Genomic DNA, 27,169 nt, shown 5'->3' on the forward strand with positions numbered 1-27,169 from the left:
GCTATGGATCATTCTGGATAGGACTTAGTGCTCCTGACCCAGACACCGGTTATGTATGGAGCGATGGATCCCCAGTAAGTTAACAGTATTTTACTAATAGTTGAGTCAATCATTTTTAGTTTAGGACACTCAAAGACAAAATTATAAACCACAGTGTGTTTTGTTTGCTTTTGTTTACAGCTGCAGTTCCAACACTGGTCGGATGGAGAGCCAAACAATAAAAACAATGTGGAATCTTGCGTTGAATCTGGAATGAATTCGGGGCATAGCAGTGGGTCTTGGAACGATTTGCACTGTGAGACGTACCGTGGATGGCTGTGCCAAATCCGTATAGGTAAAATGAGAGACTAAAACCATTTTTATCTCTATTGTTTGGTTACCAAGGTTTCAAAGAAGAGCATGTCACTCTTTTGTAAGCTCTGTGTTCCTCAAATTTAAGGTGAACATATTCGCAACTCAGCGCTGCCTACTATCACTCCCGTGCACTCACTATTTAGTGTTCTGAGTATAATGTTCTTCTATCTACTATATGTTCTAACAGGAGTGACTCCAAAACCACCTCCAGACCCTGAAACTCCTGGTAAGTGGGCATTTTTTCTATGCAACTACATATTAAAAAAATCACAAATGTACTGTAATACATTACATATTTCTGACATGTTTTCAGACTACAATAAGACGTCAGATGGGTGGCTAGAATGGAATGGGACTCAGTATTATATTAACAAGATGCCGATGGCCATGGAAGAAGCTCGTCGCTTCTGCCAACAGAGGCATAGTGACTTGGTAACTATCAACAGTGAAGCTGAAAGTGTCTTTTTATGGAAACAGGTGAGTGACATTTATTCTACATTACTGACATAACTTATTAGTTAGGGCTGAACGATTAAATGCATTTGCGATAATATCGCAATATGTTAAAACACGATTTCATAATCGCAAAGGCTGCGATTTGGTCACATGACTCGTGAGAGCAAATCAGTCTGCACTCCGCAGAGAAAGCATCAACTAGCACGCTAACGCTACGCCGTACCTTGAGCTGATTTCTGTCATTCAAACAACTCTGAGTTGTAGTTTAAAACTTTTACAGCCATTTTAATAAAATTAAGGGTTTCATTCGGGCTTGAGTCCATACATGCAGTTAATGGATACAGGCACACAGAACTCAAGGCTCGGTTGGCAACGATTAGCTCTGATTAGGGGGAGGGGCTGGAGGCAGCTCCTCTCTGTGCACTGTAAAAAAATACACTGTTGTGTGTGTGTGTGTGTGTGTGTGTGTGTGTGTGTGTGTGTGTGTGTGTGTGTATATGGATATATACTATATACTATATTTTTACTTATTTAACTGTCTAGTGTGTAATTGTGTGTTCATACTATACATTATTATATTATTATTCTTTGTTGAATAATACAGAAGACAAAGAGCTTAAAAAAATAATCAAATATCGAATCGCAATCGCAATATTTGGGGGAAAAAATCGCAATTAGATTATTTTCAAAAATCGTTCAGCCCTATTATTAGCCATGGCATTTAAGCTCAAAACAAACTGCAATTTAAATACTGCTGGTATTACTGTGTGCCTCGGTTTGTGTGTAGGTGTCCAGAATTCATGGGTCCTACTGGATAGGCCTGAACGTAGATCTTGATAGAACATATGGGTGAGTATGTATTAAATGGATTAAATAAAAATGGGAAAATAAGTTTTAAAAAAGGATCAAAGCTATGTGATGTGTAGATGGTGTGACCAGTTGAATAATGTATTGTGCTGTAGGCTATGTAATATCAGTGGAACATTTTTAAATAGTTGCTGTTGCAAGGTTGGCCTGACACCAGTCATGCTGACTGCTGACCACAGATTTTTGTGTCTATTGTAAACATTATTAATTTGGTTGCTCTAGCTTCAGGTGCATCGAAACAATGCCAATTTGTCTTTATGTTTTCATGTCAAATTAATCATTATCAGTATCATTAGTCATGGCCATCACACATTTATGGCCACCCAAATAAGTAAGCCAAATATTCAATCTAATTTTCTTAGTGTCTTTACCAACTCCTCTTTAGCTTACTACAAAGTAGATGCGTCACTTTTTTTCAATAGCTAGTTAAGTATCTTCTGTTTAGCGCCGGGCAGGTAGTATACAATTGGTTTATCATAACTTTTATAACAGATGCCTGCCGTGGCTGGTAAGGAAGCTGATGAGAGCTGAGTTTGCAGGCCAGAAAACCAAAACAATGAGTAAAAATAGACTAAAGCAGATATCTTCAACAGGGGGTCCGGGACCCCTAGAGGGAACTCAGAGTTACTGCAGGGGGGCCGCCAAATTATGGTACAATGTATAATAATTTGTATAATGTTTTGTCAAACATTTAAATGTCTTAACATGAATCCAACATATTTGCAAATATAAAGCGGCTTAGTTGTGGGAAAAAAACACACATTGATGATAGGCTTACTGGCCTACAGGTAAGGTAGTCTCTAAGGTAGCTATCCACAGATACAGTTAATCCTAAGGCTATCACTCTGCCACATGTATGCTTAACATTAAAACATGATTTATAAAATCATGCCAACAATTATTATTTTATTAGCTTAGTATTCTATGTACTAAAAAGGTATGTAAGAAGGCTTTAGGCCACCCACACATTATTTTAGGCCCAGTTTAAAGCAACACTAGAGAACTTTGTGTAACTTAAAATAATGTTTCCAAAATCGCTAGTCAGTGGTTCATCAACTCGTAACAGGGTGAACGGCACTTCTGCATTCGCTTTGTGACCCTTTAAAGGCTATGACCGCACTATGCAAGTTTGCCAGATCGGGAAGCGGATCTGTAGTTCGAATGAGACATAATGGGACAATTCTGCTTCCAACCTGTAGGGGGACCGAAGCGGGAAAGGTTCTCTAGTGTTGCTTTAATATGCAACTTCATTTTATACAATATGTGTAGTAGGGGGTCTCTCTCAGGTAAGGGGTCCTTGGCTTAAAAAAATGTTGAAGACCCCTGGACTAAAGGGCTCTTGAGAGCTGAGGGGGACTGCAGAGTTGGGTTGTAGTTCTGTGGTTTCAAGCAACCTCATTCACACTACACAAACTCATTTATAAGACTTGTTAATATTAGAGTATTAGAGAGAGTAAAGTATTGATAGGGCTGCTTGATAATGGAAAAAAAATCATAATAACAATTATTTGTTGTCATGATTATTTAACATGATTACTTATTGACTTTTGAACAAATCAACAGTGAAAACACCTTGAACTGTGAAATTTTCCTTAATACCTTTCACATTTTAAGTTGTTTTTTTCATTCAGAACACAAGACGAAATAGCTTACTTCCAAAACGTAATGTGCATAATAATCGTTTCGTTACCACTGTGATGTGATTTTTGTGATCGTTAGAAGTCAAAATCAAAATCATGATCAAAATTTTATTAATTGCACAGCCCTAAGTTTTAATTAGTGCAGCTTTAAATATGAACAATGAATTGAATCTGTCTGGATTTCATTCAAGAGCAGAGCTTATTTTTTAAACTATGTTGCGTTGTATAACAATGTATTACTACTTATTATAAAAAAAAACAAGATGGAAATGAAAGTAAGAGCGTGCCATGATGTCTTTTAAATTTTCAACTGAATTTATTGTGTTCCAAAAGGTGGATGGATGGTTCCCCAGTGGTGTTTACACGGTGGGATGAAAATCAACCTGTTTTCCTACGCAATGATGAGAATTGTGCTGTCATGACTACATCCATGGGTGAGTAACTTAAATTTGATTAACCTGCACTGGCATACTTTCATATAATGAATATAATAAAGAATTGATCTGAGATTAGGTTTTAAATGTAATGCTCATTGTTTCTGCTGAACTATTTATTTAATATTTTTTGATTGACTTACAGGGTTCTGGCATGATTATAACTGTGGGTATGAGCATAAGTCAATTTGTAAACGCAGTGGCTCACCACCTGCCAACGCCACTGTAGCACCAACAGTTTCTCCAAAAGGTGGCTGTCCACAGAACTGGGAAAAACTTGCCTCGAAGGTCAGAAGTCACTTTAGATTTTTATAGTTGTTTGGTAAGATGGGAATACAACTGATGTTGCATGAAATGGGCCTTCAATCTTAAAAGGCATTTATCTATTTGTGGATTAAAAAAAATAAGCTACTGCTCTTTTGAGATATAACACTAAGATGTTGATTTTTCACCTATAGTGTTACAGCATCATTAATAGCCAGAAGGAGACGTGGGTTGGAGCGAGGACACTATGCAAAACAATGGGAGGAAATCTGGCCTCAATTCTCTCAAGACAAGTGCAAGGTGTGTTTATTCCGCTATTACAGTATGTTTTTTCCAGAAAACTATTGTTTTTCAGGGTGTCTGCAGGTTTCTACAAGTAAAATTTAAGACTTTTAAGACCATAATGAATGCAATTTAAGACTTATTTCACATCCACACTGGCAAAAAAGTGAACAGTTTGAATTAATGGTTTGATGCTTATTTAGTAGTTTTGTTACAGTGTGAAGTTTTTTCTTCCCAAAAACACATTTAAAAGCAAGACTGAAGTTACAGTAATGTTAACTTCCTGTCAGAAGGCAGATGTCATCAGGTTTATGTCATATCTTGTGAGCGTGATAAAACATGCTCACGAGCAAATTATATTGTTTCACACGCGCAGATATTACTCTTTGCGCTAATTTTAAAAAAATCGAAAAATGTACAGGCAGCTGTGAGCGTGAAACAAAACATAGGGAGAGGAAAATAATGGCACCTGTGTGGATAAAACAAAGCAGCACATAAACCTGACGCCATAAATGCATATTTTATAAAAATGTAAATGTCTGCTGGGTGTCCAAATAGAGTCAGGCAGAGACAATGGGCTTCGTTATTGAACCGTTATACACATTTTAAGTTGTTTGCATTGAAAAACATTGTGGCTGGGTCAGTGTTTCTGCTATATACATTGATACGGTACGCACTGAATTTGATGAAGTTACGGTTTACCAGACCACAGGTGAGACAAAAAGCTAACATTGTATTCCTCTGATACGCTGTATTCACTTGCTGTTTAAAACGTTTTCCAGGTTAGTGGGGATGCATACCGCTCAAAACCAGCATGAAAAAACGTAGTAATGTTCCCTCAGCATTTTGTTTTGTTGCTAAACTATGTAAAATGTGCGGTGACATTTAGGGATTTTTTTGGATGGTTCGGACTTTCGGACCAAATACAAGAAGCTCTGGCAGGCTCTCCTTGTGTTACGAGACCGGGGAAACTCCTTTAAGGAATAGCTCGGTGCTTAGTGTGTAAGCTACATGAGAGAGTGACGGTGAATGCGCTCAGAGCAGACAGCTGTCGGCTATCAGAGCTGAGAATACATCAGCAGTTTATTTGTTAAGTGGTAGTAAATCTACAGTGTAGGTTTCCATTTGTCTCTGAATAAATTCTCCAGAAAGAAAGTTCCCGTGTCTTGCTTCTCAGCATCGCAACAAAACAAAAAGAGCCGCGGCAGTAGGGGAGAGCAGCAGTCAGCTGAAAAAACTCCGACACAGAGAGAGGCTACGAGAGGACGGGGAAGCCCGTCTACAAACCAATCAATTATAAGTATCTGGAGACGCAGTTCACGTATATGATGACGGCAGGACGTAGTTTTGTCACGTATAGATCTTTAGTGTGTTTGCATAACTGCAGTGTGAAACCAAAACTTACCGAATCAAATGTATACAATGTAACAAAAACATGAACCTTGGTCCGGACCTTAGTTCGTACTTTCATGTGTGAAAACGCCCTAATTAACATATCCTAAGGCACCATCTATGTGCTGGATTTGTCCCTAGCGGTGGTTAGCTAGCAAATAAGCCTACTGACTGCAACGGTAGGTTTATATTTTGGCACGTTTAGTAATGACAGTAGTAGTGGTAATAATAAGTGAAAATGTGATCCGAGATGTTCATTAGCTAACGTTATGTGTGATATCCGTAAAGCTGAATGGACTTTATTTTGATCCAAAGACTCTTTCTGTGAGAGAAATAATACTTTATCCTAGAATGTAATTGTAAGACATATGTGCAAATAAAGCAAACTGTTGCTGAAAAGGAACTACACGCTGTATTCACTTAGGTAACATTACTGTTGACAACTTCAAATGATCAATGTGTGTTACATTTTCAGTGTTTTTGACTGCTAAAATGGCTGAGGCACCAACCACAGATTTGTGGATTGGTTTGTCTAATGCACGTGGCAATCCATTTCTCTGGACTGATGGGCGACCAATGCGATACACCAACTGGGGGAATGAAGTAAGTGGACACTGTAACTTTGTTATTATAACGTGAAGTTGTAAAGTACAAGAAGTATGTGCTACACTAAATAACTAACCCTTTACCCTTTTTAATGAAAATGTGAGTGTTTCTCCTTTGTTGCAGCACCAATATCCTTCATTTACAATGATTGAGGACCGTTTTGGAGTAGTTAACATGTTTAAACTTTACTGTGCAAGAGGCATTGCACAACTGTGTCAACTTCTGTAATGTTTATAATAAATTTTTTTGGTATAATAAATATTTCTGACATCCTTATTTTCCATTGCAGAGGCGACATTTTCATGACTATAGACTACACGATTTTGAGGTAAAACCTTTTTGACAATTTGTAATGTGCAATACTAGGCATGGGCTGGTATGATATTCTGACTGTATGATAACCTTAAGCAAAAATACCACAGTTTCATGGTATTGCAATTACAGCTCTAAAACATATTATTTTGAAATGTGTGCAAGAGGCATTGCACAACTGTGTCAACTTCTATAATGTTTATAATAATTTTTTTTGGTATAATAAATATTTCTGACATCCTTATTTTCCATTGCAGAGGCGACATTTTCACGACTATAGACTACACGATTTTGAGGTAAAACCTTTTTGACAATTTGTAATGTGCAATACTAGGCATGGGCTGGTATGATATTCTGACTGTATGATAACCTTAAGCAAAAATACCACAGTTTCATGGTATTGCAATTACAGCTCTAAAACATATTATTTTGAAATGTGTGCAAGAGGCATTGCACAACTGTGTCAACTTCTATAATGTTTATAATAATTTTTTTTGGTATAATAAATATTTCTGACATCCTTATTTTCCATTGCAGGGGATACATTTTCACGACTATAGACTACACAAATTGGAGGTAAAACCTTCTTGACAATTTGTAATGTGCAATACTAGGCATGGGCTGGTATGATATTCTGACTGTATGATAACCTTCAGCAAAAATACCACAGTTTCACGGTATTGCAATTACAGCTCTAAAACGTATTATTTTGAAATGTCTGTGTAAAAAACATCTTCTTTTCCTCCATTGAACACACTTAGAGATGCACCGATTACAATATTCTAGGCCGATTCCGATTTCCGATTTTTCATTGAGTTTGAACTGCCGATACCGATTTTAGCCAATTCCGATTTCATATTTTCTAACCACTTTACAGCACACACAAATATTTATTTTCTAACTTTTCTTTAATAGAACATTTTACATTTTGCATAGAACATAGAAAAAATTTTGAATAGATAATCGATCGCTATAAAATAGAACTATATAAATTACTCCTGGTGTGGGAAATTCACACACATCTAAGTGCAATGTTATGGAAGAACCATTTCCTTCTTTTCACATCCAATATCCAACTAAAAAGAGATAGATATAGATATATATCCCCGACATCCCGGGGAGCGCGCGAAAGTGCAACCTGAAGACGGGCGGCGGGGAGGCAAATGTCGGTAAATATAGCAAAATTCCTTGGGTAACTTTTGGTCACGTCCATCTGGAGATGCTACCTACCAGGTTTCGTGCTGATCCGTCACACCTCTCTAAACAGACATCAAAGCGCAGTGCCTCTTACTCAACCTACATCATACTGCAGTATCGCCGTCCACCTGCGGGGGGCGTGGACAGGCTTTCCAACAGGCAGGATAATTTAAAAGGCAACCGCGACTACATTCTGCGTCTGCCCTATTACTGATACCGTGGCGGCAGAAATTTTGCAGTGGCGGGCCGCCACTTCCAAATCTACATAGAGGAAACACTGGATCTAATTGTTTTTATGTAAAAAGTACATTTTACTTTGTGCACACACATACATGTGCTCTCTCTGTACAACACAGATAGTCGCAAAACCAGATGTACACAATGGTGAAAGACTTAAACAACAGATGTGACACCAGCTGAATTTATTTTAACACCACAGCAAAAGTACTAACTTTGCAGAAAATGTGTACTTTTCTGCTTAGTACAGTTACGTTAGGAAGGAAAATAGCTGACATTAGCCATGTTATCTGCCTCGGTAGCAGCATGAAGTAATTGTTTCACTATCAGACATGCTACGTTAAATCTCAAAGCTGATTGCAAACGTTCATTCAAAGACAGCGTTACATTACCTTGAATTAGGTTGATACCGTTTCATAACGTGGTATACCTTAAAACCGGTAACTGGCCCATGCCTATGTAATACCACTTCATTTGCTTAGACTTGGAGCCAAAATACACTTTGACAAGTTGGGGTTATTTTTGATTAATAATATGCATCTGTATTGTTTCTAATATATTTTCCGTTTATATGTATACAAATTTCTGACATCCTGATTTTTCATTTAAGATAATGGATATTGAACTATATAATTGGCCAATGATTTATGAGTAAATACTTTGACACACTGCAATGTGCAATACAACTTAATTTGTCTTGACTTGGATTATTTGCTATTTTGTAAAGATATTTATAATAATATGTCTAAATAAATAAAAATAAATCAAGAATTTACAATGAACCCTTTTAAAAGTACAGTATACTGTATATAAATGATTGGGTGCCCTGCTATTTTAATTGGTTTGTTCATGTTGGTGATTTAAATGTGCAGGCAGTGACATTAGAGCTGCCTCCTCTTAGTCAGTAGAGATAGTTGATGTCTTGGTCAACTAATGATAATATTTTGCCAAATAGTAATTTTTTTTATGGCAAAGATGCTGTCAGTCACCTGGATTTTACCATAGTTTTCTCTTTAACTTACCATTGCTGTGTTTCACTAGAAAGCATGTGTTGCGATGACTACCAATCCCAACACTGGTATAGGGAAATGGAAAAAAAGCTCCTGCAATGACACCAATGGATATGTCTGTCTTCAAAATGTTGGTAAGCCTATTCTCTGCCCTTTCTCTTGAATTTCATATGGAGTAGAATGTTTTAAATCCACAATGGCTGGCACAATATTGTCCATTTGTATTTGTTACATATAGAGATTGCCATGGTACATTGATTACCCTGATGTGTCTATATTCCAATTTTTCGATATTATTATTTAAACTTTTACATTCACCAGATATTCTGTATTTCAGACAAAACATAATACCATCAGCTACGCCTCACCTATCACATGCTTAAACAGGGTTCACCATAGTTGTGGGCACATGCACTATAACAGCAGGCACATGGTAGATGGTGTGTTCATGACTAATACTTCTTTCACACAAATTACATGGGTTGGGCCCTGATTATCTGACCTGTGTTCAACTCTTCATTTGGAAATTCAAACCAAGTGAGTCAACATGGGTATATTCCTGGTCATGACAATTTAGGTACGACCTGGGTCACAACCAGGGAGCAATGCATAACAATTACCTTAAGTGAAACCGGCAGGGCTTTACACGTCACATTCAGTGAACAACTAACTTGTCAAATACTCCAGACCAGCTGTATACCACAATGTTTTGTAGGTATTTGAATTTGTCATTGTACAGAAGAGAGAGAGTGAGAAATAGCAGGCTGGAGACCTGTCTCGTGCGAAAGACGGGAGTGAGAGCAGCTGTGCTGAGAAACTTAAACTAAGCTTATTTACACTAAGTTCTTACAGGCAGATTTGCCTGTAAAAACTCCGCTACCGCTCTGCAAAAGTTTAACTCATGGAGTCAACATAGGAGATGGGCAGACATCTGGGCACACTGTCAGCAGACTGTACTGATAGGAAATTAATTGAACTGCTCCGCTCTGCTGTTGTTAAAACTGCCTGTGAAAATCCAGCGTAAAGCAGACAAAATCTATGTTGTTGTTGTTGTTTTTTTAAAGTGTGCGGTGACCTGTGACGACTGCCCCAATCTCATTTCCAACCAATCACATCATTTGTCCCACCCCGGCTGTTAGCGACCCAGGCCGTGTGCAATTCATATTGAAATCGTCCCTTGCCTGACCTTGATCCAACCCACCTCGCTACGTGGGTCACGAAGCCGAGTCGATCGACTAGTAATAACCCATTTAAACACACAATCGATCTTGGTTCAACCCTGGTTGAGCCCTGGGTGTGAAAGAGGTATAATAGACTGTTGGTGTGTTTTAGAACAAATAATTGAAAAACTCAACAGCAGTGTCTCTTTCCGAAAATCATGATCCGGTTACTCAAGCTAATCCACAAACGTTGTGAGCAGTTTCATGTAGGGACTATGTTCTTATTAACTCTTATTTTCACTGGCCCTAAATTGCCAAAAAATTTTAGTTATTGCAGGTTTAAGGAAGGGAGTCTTAACCATAGGAATATAATAAACACCTTAAATCAATGTCTCTTCTACTTTTTCTCCTCTCCGTTGATGTATTTCACAGACAGTTTAGAAAGCTCTATTGTCAATAAAGATTTTTAGTATAACAGAAGGCAGGGCTTACACACTACAGGAGCAGAGGCTCTCTGCAGCACAGCAGACTAGCAGCTGAGCAGAGAGAGAGGGTGACTCTGCAGTCAGCTAACTTGTTGCTCTCTCTACCAATATAAGCTGCTCTGTTTTAACAATGTTAAAATGTTATGTTAAAAAAAAAAGAGCAAGCAGACTATAAACAGAGGAAAACTCAGCTAGCCGATTTAATCTAATTTATGCAGTGTAAAGTACAATGGCAAAACACTGAAGCGCTATGCCGTAAATCTCAGCCAGGAACGGAAGTACTAAAGCCTAGAAATAATTCATAATAATCGGACACACAAAAGAAATCCCCCGATATGTTTAATGGACGGTCCATCCTCTTTGTGCAAAGCCAAAGTGACAAACAAGTTACTTTTTTTAAATCCAGAATCCCTTATACATAGGATAGAAGACAGTCAATGATGATAACGAAACAATGATTATTGTGTTATTATATTTCATATCACACGACATATGCACTCCTGTTACTTTGACCAGCGAAAAGAGTTTAATCCCAAAAAAGAAACGCTCCGCGGGAGCTTTACATCACCGCAGTATTGTGGTTGTCGTCACAGCCCTACTTAAGAATCTATACAACAGAGCTCTTGAACTTAACAAGGATAGAAAAACTAAATGTATCTAATTTCTCACCCTAAACAGACCCATCCCTCCCAGACTCCCCTGAACCAACAACTTCTACCGACTATGTCAAAATACTTAATGACTCTATCAAGGTTGTTACTCAACAAATGGACTGGGATGAAGCCAAAAAGCACTGCGAAGGTGATGGTGCCAAACTGGCTAGCCTGCGAAACGAGTGGTCACAGGCCTATGTTGAGCTGCTGGTTTTGAAACTCAACGCTCCTCTGTGGATTGGACTGAACAAAATGGAGGTACAGGGCAGAAAGCCTCTTAAACTGAAGATGCTTACCTTAGACATTGTAATGTAATTTTATTTAAACAGGGACAGTGCATAATTAAACATTATCATAGTATAAAACAAGGAGAAATGCATCCACCAGGATGTAGCCCAATTGCTATTTTCCACCCGTAGTCCCTGGGCAGGTGGGTAGAGCAATAAATATTCAATGCAAGTGGAATACAAAACGTCAGAATATACAATTTTACAAACACATTCACACCAAATACGTGCAAAGTTGCAGCAATAACATTATCAGGGGCTCAGTCATTTCCACATCCTAAAACCAGTCCACCCACTCCTTCACAAGTATGTAAAAGTATGAATTTACTGTAATAACATTTGATAGGAACAAAGCTGTACAATCAAGTCCTAACCCCCTAACCCCTCCCATTACACACATGCACGCACGAAAAAAAAAGATCATTCCATTTGGGCTATATGATGGGTGCTGAATGTCTAAATTTAAATAGAATGGCTTGGGTTTCTCACAATAAATCATGATATATAGCCTATAAGGGTATACAAATGTAGCCTATACTGTTAATAAAAATGTAGAATAAGTCATGTGGTTTCATTCTCCTTAATACTAGAACAGCCAGAGCGGACACCATTGGGCACTGTGAAAATGTAAATTACTCATCATTGTTATTGCTATGTTTCCCTCTTTCCCTGACTTTTCCTTAATACCTATTCTGCACATACCTGGGTTCAAGCTGTTAGACAGGCTAGACTATATGGCTGTATATAGTGTTACAAACACTAAAGTTAACCTGGGCTCGTTAAAACAACAAAACACAGCTGCTTAAGGTTAAACTACTAACTGTGTGTTGCGTTTAACGTGAGAATGAGACTTAACTCAAGACTTTACAACAACCAATGTTGACCAAAGTTCTGTACAGAGGAATCAATAAAAGACATACAATACATAACTCACACAATGCTACTAAAATACAAACAATACATAAAACATAAGAAAAAATAACAGCCATACAATAAAAATAAAAATAAATAAAAACAAAATGTCAATGTCAGGTGTCAAATGCCAAGGTGAAGAGTTTGAAAAACAGACTGTTAAGATGCCTGTCTAATGGGCAGAGGCAGATCATTCCAGTTTAGGAGCTGCCACAGCAAAAGCACAGTCCCCTTTTCTTAACTGACTTTTCATCAATGTTGGAGACTAGCTAATTGTAAGAAGAAGGTGACAGTAAATACTTAACTATATAAATATTTCCTTAAAGAAAATAACTTGACTATATTTTGAATTAATGATGCTGAATGCAGTTTGATCAATCTTTGCTTTCAGACTGGTGGATATTTCCGATATATTGACGGCCGGCGTCTCACCTTAACCAATTGGGATAGCCGGGAACCAATGTATCAACCTTGTGTGTTTGTAAATGTGAACGGAAAATGGAAGACTTCTGACTGCAAACAGAAAATGGCCAGCATTTGCATGAAGTCTACAGGTAAGGCTCATGTAAATGTTAATAAATTCATGTGTGACTCATTCCTAAATGTTACTGTTAATTTCCACATACATCCTGTGTTTACTTGTTTGGAACATTATTACAACTGCGACGTAGATGTGACATAGTTCTTTCACTCTATAATATTGACACATACAGTAGGTGCTTTTTTCAGTGCACTGGATTTGAAATCATGTACTATACAGTAAGTAGTTAATCCCAGTGTCATCAATGTCTCTCTCATTCAAAGATGTGGCACCAACAGAGTCAAGCGATTTCCCAGGATATTGCCCTGATGACCCAGAACCACCTAGACACTCAATACAGATGAACAGCTGGCTACCATTTAGGCATTATTGTTACCTTATTATCCAAGATAGGACTAAGTGGCCAGATGCATCTGCTAACTGTGTAAGACATGGTAAGGATTTCCTTTGGATGGTCTAATACATATTCTTAATCACTGAGCTGTGTTTAGCTTTAACTAAATACCTACTGTTTTTTTGTTTTTTTTCATTTGTTTGTTTGTTTGTTTGTAAAGGTGGAAATCTCGCCAGCATTGAAGATCCTTCTGAGCAAGAATTCATTCAGAGCAATATTCAAATATATCAAGACGGCCTATCCTCATTCTGGATCGGCTTGTATAAAACTCACACAGGTACAGTAACATTGTCTGCTCTTTCATGAAAAGAAACATTAAGCTACACTTGAACATAAAAAAGGAAATTATCCTTGTACAACAGAAGATCTGACACAAAGCGGTTACAAAATTACTGTATCTTTATTATTTATTCCTGCAATAATAAAAGGCATAGAAACTATGTTTGGTCAACAACAAATGGAGAACAAATATATATATATATATATATATATATATATATATATATATATATAAAAATAAATAAATATATTAGGGCTGTCAATCAATTAAAAAAAATGTAATCAAATTAATTACATACTCTGTGATTAATTAATCGAAATTAATCGCATACATAATTAACGGTGCCTGAACCGATACTTTTTAAGAAAGTAAAAAAAGAAAAGAAAAAAAGGGTACTAAACAACAGTCGGTGACATTAAAGAACGGCTTGTTTATTGCTAAGGCCATATGGTCAAAATTAAATGATTTAATAATAATGTATAACAATAACTTATTTCACTAGTAAATTGCTGTTGAACGACAAAAACAACCACCAGATGGGAAAAGGACATTTACAATAACTTCAAATGCACCACGAGGCTGTAGTTTACCATTTTTATTGAACGCACCATCTGTGTTGTTTTTCCGACGGCAGCTGCAGATTGTTACATCCCGGTGTTGAATCCTCTACAGTAAAACACAGTCAAACTTTACACCATTTAGCGTTAGCCGTCAGCATTGTAACCGTGTTTAATCCAGCTACTAGCTAGCGGTAGGCTAACGTTAGCTGCTGTCGAGCGTAGTGTTAACTAGCGTCACATGCAGCAGTGTTTGTGTTGCCTGTATCGTCTTCAGAGCATCAGAGAGAAGTGCAGACATATCAGTGGCACCAGATTTCGGTAGCCAGGGTTGGCAGGAAGAAGATTTTTACAAGTAAATGTTCCAGTTAATGATCCAGGCAGCACATTCTCATCTCCCTCCTTCATTTTACAGTCGAATGGTGGCTAGAACGGCTCTGGGTCAAACCTCAATATGGAATAGGTTAATCTGCGTAATTTTTTTTAACGCGTTATTTTTTCTCAGATTAATTAATCGAAATTGACGCGTTATTTTGACAGCCCTAATATATATATATATATATATATATATATATCTCAACATCACACAAATCTTGACTTTATTTCAAATATGGATCAAATGACTATGCTTAATGTGAAAGCCGTCGCTCATAGTGCCAAACCTGTGATGAAATATCCCCCAGCCCCGCAGTTGCCCTCAGCTCTACAGTGTTTTAGCATCTTTCAGCTTGTTTGGATTTTCTGGCCCCAACACCACTTTAGCCAACCTTATTTACAGCTGCAGCAAATATGCTGTGATAAACCTAGTGGTGAACATAGTGGAGCATTAAAAAGATAAAGAGTAATATATTTCCCTCAGTCAAAACAGGGCTAAAAGTAGACTGAACACTGGATATTTATTCATCGGGTAGCCAGAAACACATCTATAAATGCTAATGTTGCTCCAGGGGCGGATTGGCCATCTGGCATTTCTGGCAAATGCTAGAGGGGCCAGACCATTTTTTTTTAAATGTGGGCCGGTCAAATGTGTTGTGTAATATTAAGCATTTGGCCAGTCGGCAACGGACTGCCTGGTCCCGAGATGGGCCGACCGACCCAATCAGAGGTTACTTAAATTGGGACGTTCGGTCAAAATCAAGCATGTCACCTTCAAACGGGATCTCTGTTTGCAGGGTTCAGGCTGTACCGGACCCTCCCGGTGATCATGCTGCACTGGGGGACCGGCTGCGCAGTGAGAAGCCGTTGCTGACGGGCGCAGAGCTCCGCCGGAACTCCGACTGCTGTCTGTCTGAGCGGCCATCTGACGGCATCAGTATTAAATTGATAGTTTCATTACCGGTTAAAAACGTCTCGTTATCACGTTAAATAGTAGTCTAATTCGGTACAGTTGGTTTTAACGCCTGATGCGAAGTGTAGGCTTGTAGGAGTACACATGAAAACCCTGAACAAGCAGCGTCGTTCTGATCTGTCTTTCTGCTGTGCCTCATTCACGTAGTGTTTAGTTTTACACTGTAGGTGTAAGTGTAATGTAGGTTAAACTCTGCAATTAATCCGCGGTTCACATGTATGTATGAGGGTCAAAGACGAATAAGGATTTAAAATTTGAAAATAAATGAAAGTGTCAAAAAATGCCAACTCAAGCACTTTCTATTTTCATTAGAGTGTTCTATATACATCTCAACAACAGGAATTTAATTTAGAAATGCAATTTAATTTTTTTTGATGAATCATGTGATTTATTCCATGAAAAATGTCCTTCCTGGGTAACGGGAATGGATTTAAAAAATATTTAAATGTCTACCTTTTTAGCATATAAATGTTTAGGCATATCCATAGTTACAGCTAAGAAAATGCACACTGTTCAGAAAAACTAAGTTTTTAACACAATTAATATGATATATTTAGGTATTTATAATTAAATGGTCTCATCGTTTGATTTTGGTCACACAATGTTCCATGCCAAAAACAGAAAAATGATGAAAGAAGTCTTGAAATGCTTTACAGTAAAGGTTATCAGGTTTGTATTGTATACTCAACTGAGGAAAACATGATTGTGTAATATACCATGAAAATCTGAGTTTAAACACTTGACTGTGTCATTGTTACTCGGGATGACATCCCGTTAGCCAGAAATGACATAATGCAAAAATGCCATAAAAGATTAAAGAAATACATATTATTTTATTAATATAATCTAACATTATCAACACAATGCTTGAAACGTGATAAATACTAATAAAAAAACTATTTTCATTAACATGTCCAATCTGGATAACAGAAGATCTTTTTTTTTATTATTAGATTATCCAGGAAGGACAAACTGTTATCCAGGAAGGACAAAAACATGATTTTCCCACCAAAACTCTGTCAAACATGGCATACTCAGCTAAAATATATCTTAGCCTTTAAAACATTAATGCCATATTTCACATGAAATAGGCATTTTTTTAAATATCAAAATATCAAATATGTTTTATTAGCGTTATCCAGAAAGACACATGATTTTTGGACATAGTTCACCAGTGACCAAAAAAGCAAAATATCAACTTTTTTAAGAGAGGATTACTAAACTCTCCAGATGTTTTGGGGTCCTTCAAAATCTTCTTTATGATGTAATATCATATTTCATGACTATGCAATTGCATTATGGGTAATATATAGAGTTTAAGGTCTGTTACCCAGGAAGGACATTAGGGAAATCCAAAAGTAAGGACAAATGTATTTCTTGAGTAACATTTTAAATAAGGGTAGGATTGTTACTATATTTGTAGGTATCACTGCAAACATCGACACAATTATGCCAAAGTAGATAATTAATGCTCTTATTATTATTTTTGACATTTTTGTCACATTTTTATACTTAGATTTTAAGCCCGGACGTTACCCAGGAGGGACAGTTTGGTACTTCTCAGCTCAATAGCTCTTTGAATTTTATTTTTTTGCAATAAATACCTATTAAAGTGAGTAAAGAGGGGAGAGTTGAGTAATATAATGTAGTTTTTTAAAATTTATATTTATCTTTTGCATTATGAATATGCTTTGGACACCATAATTGACATGCCACGTCTTTGACCCATGAACTGTGGTGGTCCTTTACACTGTAGGCTATATTCAACATCACTGATTAAGTAGTCTAAATCAATCCTACATTTTTCAACTTGGGAGAAAACATGCTCCTTGGGGGAAAAAAATTACCATAAAGCCCTGTTCATGCTAATTAAACAACTGGACTTTGGGGTCAAGTGTTGGCGTTTCCGGCCCATGTCCCGGATGTGAAAGCCTCCTTACTGGACTACTGAATATAATAATATTCCATTATATTTTGTATTTTGAATTGTTACCTGCCACCAGAATTTTGTGATTTCCTTGCAATAAATAGACATTTTTACCATAAATTGGTGCCTAAAAATGTATCAGAATGCAGGAATTGAAGTCTTTTACCCTCAAAATTTCCTGGGGGACGACCCCTAAGACCCCCCTGCTTTATGTGTTCCCCCAAAGACCAATTCTGAGCAAGGAAAAACCCTGAAGTATAATCACAGACAGCCATAAAAAATACTTAAATTGCAGAGTTAGAGAGTTAAAACGGATGAAAAGACCAGACAGACAATATGTACAGTGTCAACAGAGAGAAACACGGACAATCGAACAGACAGTGACAACAAAGAACATACTGTAGAGAATGACAGTAACAGCATACAAACGGCATAAACAGGCAGTATATGTAAATTTGTTATAAACGTGTACTCTTTAAAAAGTAGTAAGCATTGTTTGCCAGTTACATTAAAAGTTTAAAAATATGTTACATAAGGTTGTTGCTTATATTATTTCACCATCTGTACACAAATGTAATTAGTGAATGCACGTGTCCGTGGGTGGGGCTGCATGGGCGTGGTAATGTGGGCTGGTGTGGCTAGAGTGCCAGGGCTGAATTTTTGTCCCAGTCCGCCCCTGTGTTTGCTGTTAGGCAACTGTCTGGTAACTGGGGGAGTAACTGTTCAAAAAAATTCACGGTTCGGTTCACATCACGGTTTTGGGGTCATGGTTTTCTGTACAGTTGTGACAATGAAACGCCATAATGAAAGTGCAGAAATAGAAAATATCCAACATCTGTGTCCCTGATACACTTTCTCGCTGTCCTCATTTGTTATCTTTAGTGTGCACTCCTGGTTAGCGTTCAAGAAAATGTCCGCTCCATGTCTGCTGCTTTACTGCCTTGCACTACAGAGAACAACTTACACCGCCCCCTGATATTAAAACAATGCTTAATCTAGTACACAAAAAGAAACTGTAGAGAGGAAAATACTGAATTTCAATTTGTCCCTAGGAATTTGGAAGTGGCTGGATAAAACCACCATGGACTACACTAACTGGAGTGAAGGTCAACCTGGTGGCAACAGTTATGGTTTGATTACAATTACAAATGGGAAATGGTCGACAGGCCAACATTGGTATGACAGAGGATATGTTTGCAAAACACCAAAAGGTGAGATCATCATACTTATTAGAACTCAGTTTGAATTAACTTTATGCCTTTACAATAACAGGGAATAGTTAACACATAAAGTGTTGAAACTAGAGCTGGGCGATATGGAGAAAATCAAATATCATGATATTTTTGACCAAATATATCAATATTGATATTGCGGCAATATTGTAAGGTTGACTATTGGTGCTTTTGCAAAATAATTACACAATGAAATTGTTGATAAATAATCATCAATAACATCAACATAAATACAATATTATGATGATGTGAGTAAAGGCTAGATAACAGTTAATCAGTAACATTACTACCAGCAGTTTTGTGATGTATATTAAAAAAAAACACAATTTATTTTTTTTTGTCCAGTAAAAAATATGCTTGAATAGTGAATTTTTTCATCTACCCACCAACTTGGCCAGTGAGTCAAAATGTTAATTTCCAACACTGCACACAGGGACTGACGTCACTCACTCAACGCACCTTGCCATTCTCGCTCTAACTTACGCTACTCTTGTAACTCCGCATTTCCACTGGATGCAGAACGTCTGCGGACCGGTTCCGCTGCGGAACGGCTGCGTGCTCCGCCGTCCGTCAATACCCACTAGGTCTGGATTTGTAGCTGTAGTCACGAGGACCCACAAGATCTCACGAATTCACGTAGAATAGAACCACAAAACCAACAACAGTTTGTTTCCATCCAGTGGAGTAGAGGGGAAACAACTCTGTGCTGTGTTTTCAAGGTGTAGTGCAGGGAAATATGATCCGCCGTGAGCATGGTGTATTTTATTTTGAAAATTAACCAGATTTTTATTTTGTTTCTGTGCTCGACTTCCTGTCCCGCACTATCTGCCGTGTGCTGAATTGCTGCGGAGCTCTCCAGCGTCCGACAAAAATAGAAGACCGCCGGAGCTGGGACGCAGTCGGAACGCAGCCGTTCCGCAGTCAGTGGAAATACACACATTGACTTTAATGGAAACCTAATGACTCCACCGACGTTCCGGAGAAGATCCGCAGCCGTTACGCATCCAGTGGAAATTACCGGTAACAGGGGGTTGCGGTTGACCACCATATTGCGGTGAAAAAATCCATACCATCACAGCCCTAGAAAAGGCAAATAATAGAACAGCTAGAACAGTCTGGTAAGTTCAGAAAATTACATCACTTTACTGTAATGCAGTCTTTAAAACCAGGGAAAGACAACATTTGTGTCATTGCGATATCTAAAATTTAAGATGATATCGAGCCTCATATATTGATATAATATTGATATATTGCCCAGCCCTAGTTAAAACAACAAATGAAATCAAAAATATATTCATAAATTGATTTTGATATGTAAAATATAATATCAATCAAACTATACAGAAATGATACGCCTTTTGTTATCTTTTTAGTATTACGACAAACGCCAGAGACACGTGTTGGTAAGTTACATCTCCTTATCCATTTTAATTGACTCATAATTATACATTGGTTCTTCTGGCTCATCATCTACGTGTTGAATCTGTGCAGTACCTCCTACGGTGGATCCTCAAACCCGTGGCCACATCATTTTGGCAGTTGTGCTGGCCATTACTGTGATTGCCATAGTCATCGCATTGTTTCTCTTCAAGAAGTCTGGCCTCCGCTTACCTATTCCTGAAAGGTTATCTACCTTTGACAACCCACTTTTTTTCAACAATGAGCGGTCCCAGCCTGATCTGGTCGACACTAATAAACTGGTAGCAAATGCAGAGGAAGAGAACTCTGGATCTGTTATAACTGTGTGATGTAAATACCAGCAGAATCTACTGGGGCATTCAATGTATCCTGGGCAGAGGGTTGACGGCATTTTCATTTGCACAACCAACTGAAATGAGAGTATCAATGTAGATGGCAATAACTGGCTTTAATGAACAAAACAATTTAAGCTGTAGGATGTCTTATTTGGTATAAAAATCTACAAAAATTTGAAATTATGTTTGTTGTTGTTGTATGTTGTATATTTTATGGCACCTAAGAATGTACTGATTGATTGAATGAACAGGGGGAATCTTAATGGATGGATGGAGAATTTATTGATTGATTTAATTCATTGAATCATACCATATTTTATTTTAAACAACTATTCTTGCTAGGATTGTGAAATGTCTACTAGACATTTAACAAGGCGGAAATATTAATGTCCCTACTGGACCATAGTATGAGTTAAGAAGGACCGTATATGCCCACTGCATTTCATCGTTGTTGAAGCTACTGTAGATAACATTTCATCGGTCTAAAAATTCAGGTGACTCCAAAGATATGTCTTGCACATGAGAATTAAAACAATTGTATTAAAAAGCATTGTGAATAAATACCCATGGGCATTAAGATTAAATTTTGTTTGACTTTTTCTTAAACTCTAAAAAGAAAGGTCATAAGGGTGTATTTTGACATGCTTAGCTTTACTTATCTTTTCTTTTTAAGAGATTTTCTTTTGGCATTATAGGCCTTTATTTGATAGGATAGCTTAGGTATGAAAGGAGAGAGAGAGGGGGAATGACATGACTGAGCCTCTGCATATGGGCGTGCGCTCTACCAGGTGAGCTACCCAGGTGCCCTACTTAACAGCATTTTGAACTTTTATACCTTACTTTTATACCTTATAGACTTTTATATCCTTTACCTATATCTGCTGGTTGTGGTTACTGATTATTTAAAAGCTATGTTTACTGAGAACCAATAAAATAACCTGGACAAACAGGATACGGACAACAGTATTATCTACCTAGAGGCTGCTAGAAAAGGCAGTGTTTATGTGAAGTCACAGTTAAAACAGTTATTCAGGGTTTTTTTTAATGAAAGCTTTTGTTAAAAAGAAGTGGAGGAAAGTTTAAAATGCCATTATAGGGCTGTGAAATTAATCAGATTTTGATCGTGATTTTGGCTCCTAACGATCACAAAAACAATGTACTCGAGATAATCATTTTTGCACATTAAAGGTGCAATATGTAATACTGACAGCTAGTGTTTAAAATAGTTACTGTAGTACAAATTCAAAATACTGGAGAGAGTCGTCTCCCCCGCCCCCTCCTCCCCAGACTCGAAGTTCACGTTGGTTGCCAGGCTGATACCGGAGCATCCACAATAATGTTGCTAGACGCTTGTCTCACATAGCCAGACATCACTCCACAGCACAGCGGAGTAGCTAACGTTAGATGCTGGCTATATTGTCATAAAAGCCCGTGTTCACGTGGAGCTCTGTACCCAACTGACTTAATTTAGAATTACCGTAGGAACTGCTAAAAATTCCACAACCTCACCATCCTCTTCACACGCCAGACAGACACACTTCCTCGGCTCAGAATTACAATAGGAACCGCTAAAAATACCACTACCTTGCCATCCTTTTCCACCCGACTGAACACACTTTATTGGCTTAGAATTACGGCAACAATCTAAACTATATAATTCAATGTGAGTAGCTACACAAATGTTGAAATGACATAAAATGCCCGTCTCTAGTAGCTGTGATAAATTAGCCTGAAGCTAATGCTTACCGGTTCAGGAGGAAATTAGCCAACTCTGCGTCATTTTGGGCTCTAAGCTGTCTCCATCTTTCAAATACAGATCCAATATTTACCCAGACGGGTTTGTTACATCTCTAGTCACGCAACTATTAGAAACGTCCCGTTTTTTTTGTCGGGTAAAATCAGTCTCCGTTGATCCTGTTCGTTTGTTTGCTGCTTTTATGGCTGTACTAACCTTACAGCTATAGCACGCTGGGTTTACGTTTTTACAGGTATATCTGGCAATCCGGCCTGGCTGACAAACTGGGCAGTTGATACAAACTTCCGTCACGGAACAGAAATTTCAAAAGGAGAAAATACTGGCATTAGTATTGTTGTCAGAAAAGATAGTATTTCAGCTTAGCATGTTTCCTTAATATCTGATGACGCATTGGGGTCATTTTTGGATTTATTACAGTAAATATATTACATATTGGACCTTTAAATTTTGCAAGTAAACTCTTATTTTGTCTTGTGTTCTGATGGGGAATTCAAAAAGTTCAATGGGAAAACTATTCAGGGAAATTTGACTGTTTAAGGTGTTTTCACTGGTGATTTGTTAAGGCCAACGGTTTCACTGTTTTTTAAGTTATTTATATATAAATGCAACATCTAGTGTCCAATGTGACAATGTAACAGTGGATTCACTGAGAAGCAGGGGCGAGTGTTTCTTCAATGCCAAAATAACTTTTAAAATATATAAATAAATAAATATATTCTCTGCATACAAAAAGTATGTGCAATTCTATAGGTAGTTCAAGGTATATCGCGGTTTGAAAAAAGTCACGGTTTCAAAACCACTCCAATTTTCCGTCATACCGTTTCTGCGGTATGAGTTGTTTTTTATGAGTCGTCAAGGAAAGAAAGTGTAGTTTAGAAATCCCTCTCCCTGCCAGTGTGCAGTGCGTTTAAAAATAAAAGATTTTTGCTGAAGGTTATCATACCATCAGAATCGTATAGGCCCATGCCTATGCAATACATTATTACAAAACTTTCCATAGATATTATTAAATACTGAAAAGACCAAAAATATTAAAGAAGTGTACGTTCACATCAAAAAGCATCAATGCATGTATCAAATACATGGCTTTCACACTGTTACTCATATGCTTGGCATATCAGATTGAGCATTCAAGGCCTGCAGTATTCTGCTCACTGGTTAAAGCTATTTACACGCAACACAGCTTAAAGGTCCAATGTGTAGGAATTTCTCCCATCTAGCGTTGAGATCATATATCGCAATCAACTCTCTTGCACCACGCAGTTTAAAGTACGTATTACAGCTACGGTAGCCTTCACGCTTCAAAAAGCCTAGCTCTTGCTCTTTTCGATACCATTTTTTGCTTCCCGATACCGATTCGGATACCTGAATGTGAACTTGCGTGTCGGCCGATACCGAGTACTGATCCAATACCAGTGTGTCATATATTTTATTATGTTTTAACAACTGTGTACTACTATCCCTGTATGGATGTGATATTATTTCTATCTTTGTTGTCAGTCTGGCTCAGGTTAAACTCTTTGTGAAACATGAACAATGAACGCCACAGAACTTTCTTTTATTATGCAGTTTGACAGTCAGTTATAACGGAAAAAGAACATAAATAAACTACTTTAATGTAGATTTTCTTTAGGGCTTTATTACATGGTATCGGATCGGTGCATAAACTCCAGTACTTCCCGATACCGATACCAGCGTTTTAGGCAGTATCGGAGCCTTTCTCTACTCTCTACTACATCTCTACTTTGCAATATCCTTTTTCTTTTTCCGGGCGAAGAAGAAGACTCCTGTTCCTGAAATTTGGATTTTGAATACGTGTGGTCCTCCATGTTTCCTTCTTCAAACTTGATGGGGCCGGGAAGCTACGATACCCATAAGCAGCATTAGCAGCACCTGTGAGTTTATCATGTGACAGCGAAAACGAAAAAAAGGCGGAGCAGTATGTCCTGGATGTCCCTTACCAGCTAATGTATTTCAAGATGGCGCATGAATATGGAGCGTCTACCCCAGTTCATGCAAATGAAAATGTAAAATTTCAAGCCAAAAGGAATACTTGGAATTGATGGTGGTGGTAAATATTCATGAAAAAGGACAAGTTTGTGAACGGGCAACACAGATTTTGATAATGAACAACTAAACATGTTACACACTAGACCTTGAAAGACAAAAAGTGGAGGAGGAAACTATCCTCGAACAACTAACAGACTGTATACACATACTCATTTACAGGTCACACAGTCAACAGGTGGCTGAACCACCAATAAATGCAAGAATTGAGAAATTTCCAAATTATTCAATACTCCGTTCCTGCTACAGTGTCTCCATAGACAACAGTTAAAACGCAAGAGCAATATAGTCCAGGCTGCACAGCAAATAATATAACCTCCATAACATCCATTAACAAAAACGCAGCCAACGATTAAATACACAGCCACGGAGCGAGCAGAGGCATTCAGGTGACAGCTGGCAGGGTTTTGTCCTGCATAGAGAAATCACCAGCGCCAAAACGTCTGATTTTCAGCAGCCAGCCTTCCTCTTCTCCACAGCTGATGAGGCTGGCACTGATAAGACCACTAAACTGCATCGTTTTGAATGGAACTGAACGCTCCGCTGTGACGCTGCTGACGGGATCTCCGTTTGCAGAGTTCAGGCTGTACCGGACTCTCCTGGTGATCATGCTGCTCTGGGGGACCGGCTGCGCAGTGACAGGCGCAGCCGTAGGTCCGTCTGCTGCCTGTCCATGCGGTCATCCCACGGCATCAGTATTAAATTGACAATGTCATGACTGGTTAAACACGTCTTGTAGTCGCGTTAAATAGTTGTCTAATGGGGCGACCTCTAGCCCTCCCCATGTTGGCCGAGTCCTGCAGTGGCGCAGGTTTCGAATCTGACCTGCTGCCCTTTGCTGCAGGTCATCCCCCATCTCTCTCCCCCTTTCATGTCTATCCACTTTCAAATAAAGGGAAAAGCCCCAAAAAATAATAATAATAAAAAAAAAATAGTTGTTGGTTTTAACACCTGATGCAAAGTGTAGGCCTACGGGAGTACACATGAAAACCCTGAACAAGCGGCGTCGTTCTGCGCTCTTTCTGCTATGCCCCATTCACGTAATGTCACTTTTTCATCATGAAGGTTAAACTCTGCAATTTATCCGCGGTTCACATATAAGCATGAACTGTGATTGTCCGTCACACTATAGGTTCAACATTACTGATCATTTTTTTGATCAATATAATGTAGAAAACATTACACTTCATAACGTTTTGTATCCATAACATGATTGTATTATTGTACAAATTAGCAGTAAAAGCAGTAGCCTATGTAAGACAATCCTACATTTTCAACTTGGATGCAAAACGTGCTCCTTGGGGGAAAAAAGTGACCAAAAAGCCCTGTTCATAGGCCTACTGATTAAACAATTGGACTTTGGGGTCAAGTGTAGTCTATCTGTGCCCATGTCCCAAATGTGGAACCCCCCTACTGGAATACTACGGTTCTATAATTTTAGGCTATAAATTAACTTTTCGCTGCATGAGAAAATGGAGGTATGGCATGAGATGAAAAGTGGCAATTGCATTTATTTTTGAAAATGTACAGATTTTTGTTTCAAATCGCACACTGAGTGACAAACAGACATACAAACAGACATTTTAACGTCATCTGACTCACATTATTTGACGACGAAGTCCATTCTCCTTTCTGTCACAGAAATGAAGTATCCATGCCATATATTGTCCAACTGTTGCCGTTCATTTCGGTTGTTGCCAAAAATCCCCATCTTATTTCTCCATCCCTGCTAGCTAACGTTAGCCAAAAACACGTAGAAACAATATGTTAACTTAAGTTTAGCTAGTTAGCTAGCTGATACATCATTAGCCATAGACATGTCTATGCTCATTAAGTTCGCTAACTTAACACTGGAAAACAAGCTAGCCAACGCAAACAACTGTCCCGGTTGTTTTTAGTTGTTAACTTTATAATGTTTGATTTTTAAGGTATGAGTATTCTTTTTCTAGAGAACCTGACAGTTCATATTTTGCGCAGTGGTGTGACCGCATTTTATTGTTTGATTCTAGCTAGCTAACGTTAGCTAGCTAATGTAAAATAACATAAAGAATGTCAACCTTACCTATTCAGTAGACTTCGTTACCATCTTTCAACACATAACACGACTGGATTACATTTACCAGCCGTTACGTGCTGGGGGCGCTGTTTCATGGGCTAGCCACCCCATAGATATAATTACTTTCGGATTCGGACCTGTGCTCGGCCGGTCCATAGACAGTAAAGGGTCGGTCGTATAATACCGGTAGCATAGACTGTACTAAACAGTCTATGACCGGTACCCTACATCCATGGCAGCAACCGCTTACGTAGGTCCTTGTTAACTTCCTCTCAGTAAGTCGCTTTGGATAAAAGAGCCGTCAGCTAAATAAAAATGTAATATAATGCAACAGTGGTGGAAAGTAACTAAGTACCGGTAAATTTACTCAAGTGTTGTAAAGTACAAATTTGAGATGGGCTACTTGGAGCCTGCCCTACATTTTGTGCTACTTTATACTTCAACTCCACTAACGTTACATTTCAGAGACAAATAGTGTAGCCTACTTTTTTTTTTTTACTCCATTACATTTATTTTTATATAACTTAAAACTAGTTTCTACGTACTTTGCAAATTCAGATAAATAATACAAAATATAATCAACAAATACATGTTGATGTAATATATATATATATATATATATATATATATATGTATTATATTATATAGATTAAAATAATTGATCCTCAGGGGGACATTCACAAGCTAACCAATGTATAAAATAATTAAA

General features: G+C 37.9%; 1 protein-coding gene across 1 annotated transcript in view; it reads left to right on the plus strand.

Annotated features, from left to right (window-relative positions):
• LOC116045936 (macrophage mannose receptor 1-like) overlaps window positions 1-21,158 on the plus strand; it is a 36,420-nt gene extending 15,262 nt beyond the window's left edge. The window contains exons 14-34 of the mRNA XM_031293967.2: window positions 2-74; window positions 181-334; window positions 542-580; window positions 668-831; window positions 1,598-1,659; window positions 3,651-3,751; window positions 3,897-4,039; window positions 4,210-4,315; window positions 6,165-6,292; window positions 6,419-6,460; window positions 6,585-6,623; window positions 6,865-6,903; window positions 7,145-7,183; window positions 9,083-9,185; window positions 11,375-11,607; window positions 12,940-13,102; window positions 13,353-13,523; window positions 13,644-13,760; window positions 18,648-18,806; window positions 20,201-20,230; window positions 20,319-21,158. Coding sequence (XP_031149827.2) covers window positions 2-74; window positions 181-334; window positions 542-580; window positions 668-831; window positions 1,598-1,659; window positions 3,651-3,751; window positions 3,897-4,039; window positions 4,210-4,315; window positions 6,165-6,292; window positions 6,419-6,460; window positions 6,585-6,623; window positions 6,865-6,903; window positions 7,145-7,183; window positions 9,083-9,185; window positions 11,375-11,607; window positions 12,940-13,102; window positions 13,353-13,523; window positions 13,644-13,760; window positions 18,648-18,806; window positions 20,201-20,230; window positions 20,319-20,575 — 2,362 coding nt within the window. The 3' untranslated portion in view covers window positions 20,576-21,158. The remainder of the gene's footprint in view (window position 1; window positions 75-180; window positions 335-541; window positions 581-667; window positions 832-1,597; window positions 1,660-3,650; window positions 3,752-3,896; window positions 4,040-4,209; window positions 4,316-6,164; window positions 6,293-6,418; window positions 6,461-6,584; window positions 6,624-6,864; window positions 6,904-7,144; window positions 7,184-9,082; window positions 9,186-11,374; window positions 11,608-12,939; window positions 13,103-13,352; window positions 13,524-13,643; window positions 13,761-18,647; window positions 18,807-20,200; window positions 20,231-20,318) is intronic.
• Window positions 21,159-27,169: the final 6,011 nt, after the last annotated feature.

This window comes from Sander lucioperca, chromosome 9 (genome assembly GCF_008315115.2).
Source record: "Sander lucioperca isolate FBNREF2018 chromosome 9, SLUC_FBN_1.2, whole genome shotgun sequence".
Taxonomy (NCBI): Eukaryota; Metazoa; Chordata; class Actinopteri; order Perciformes; family Percidae; genus Sander; species Sander lucioperca.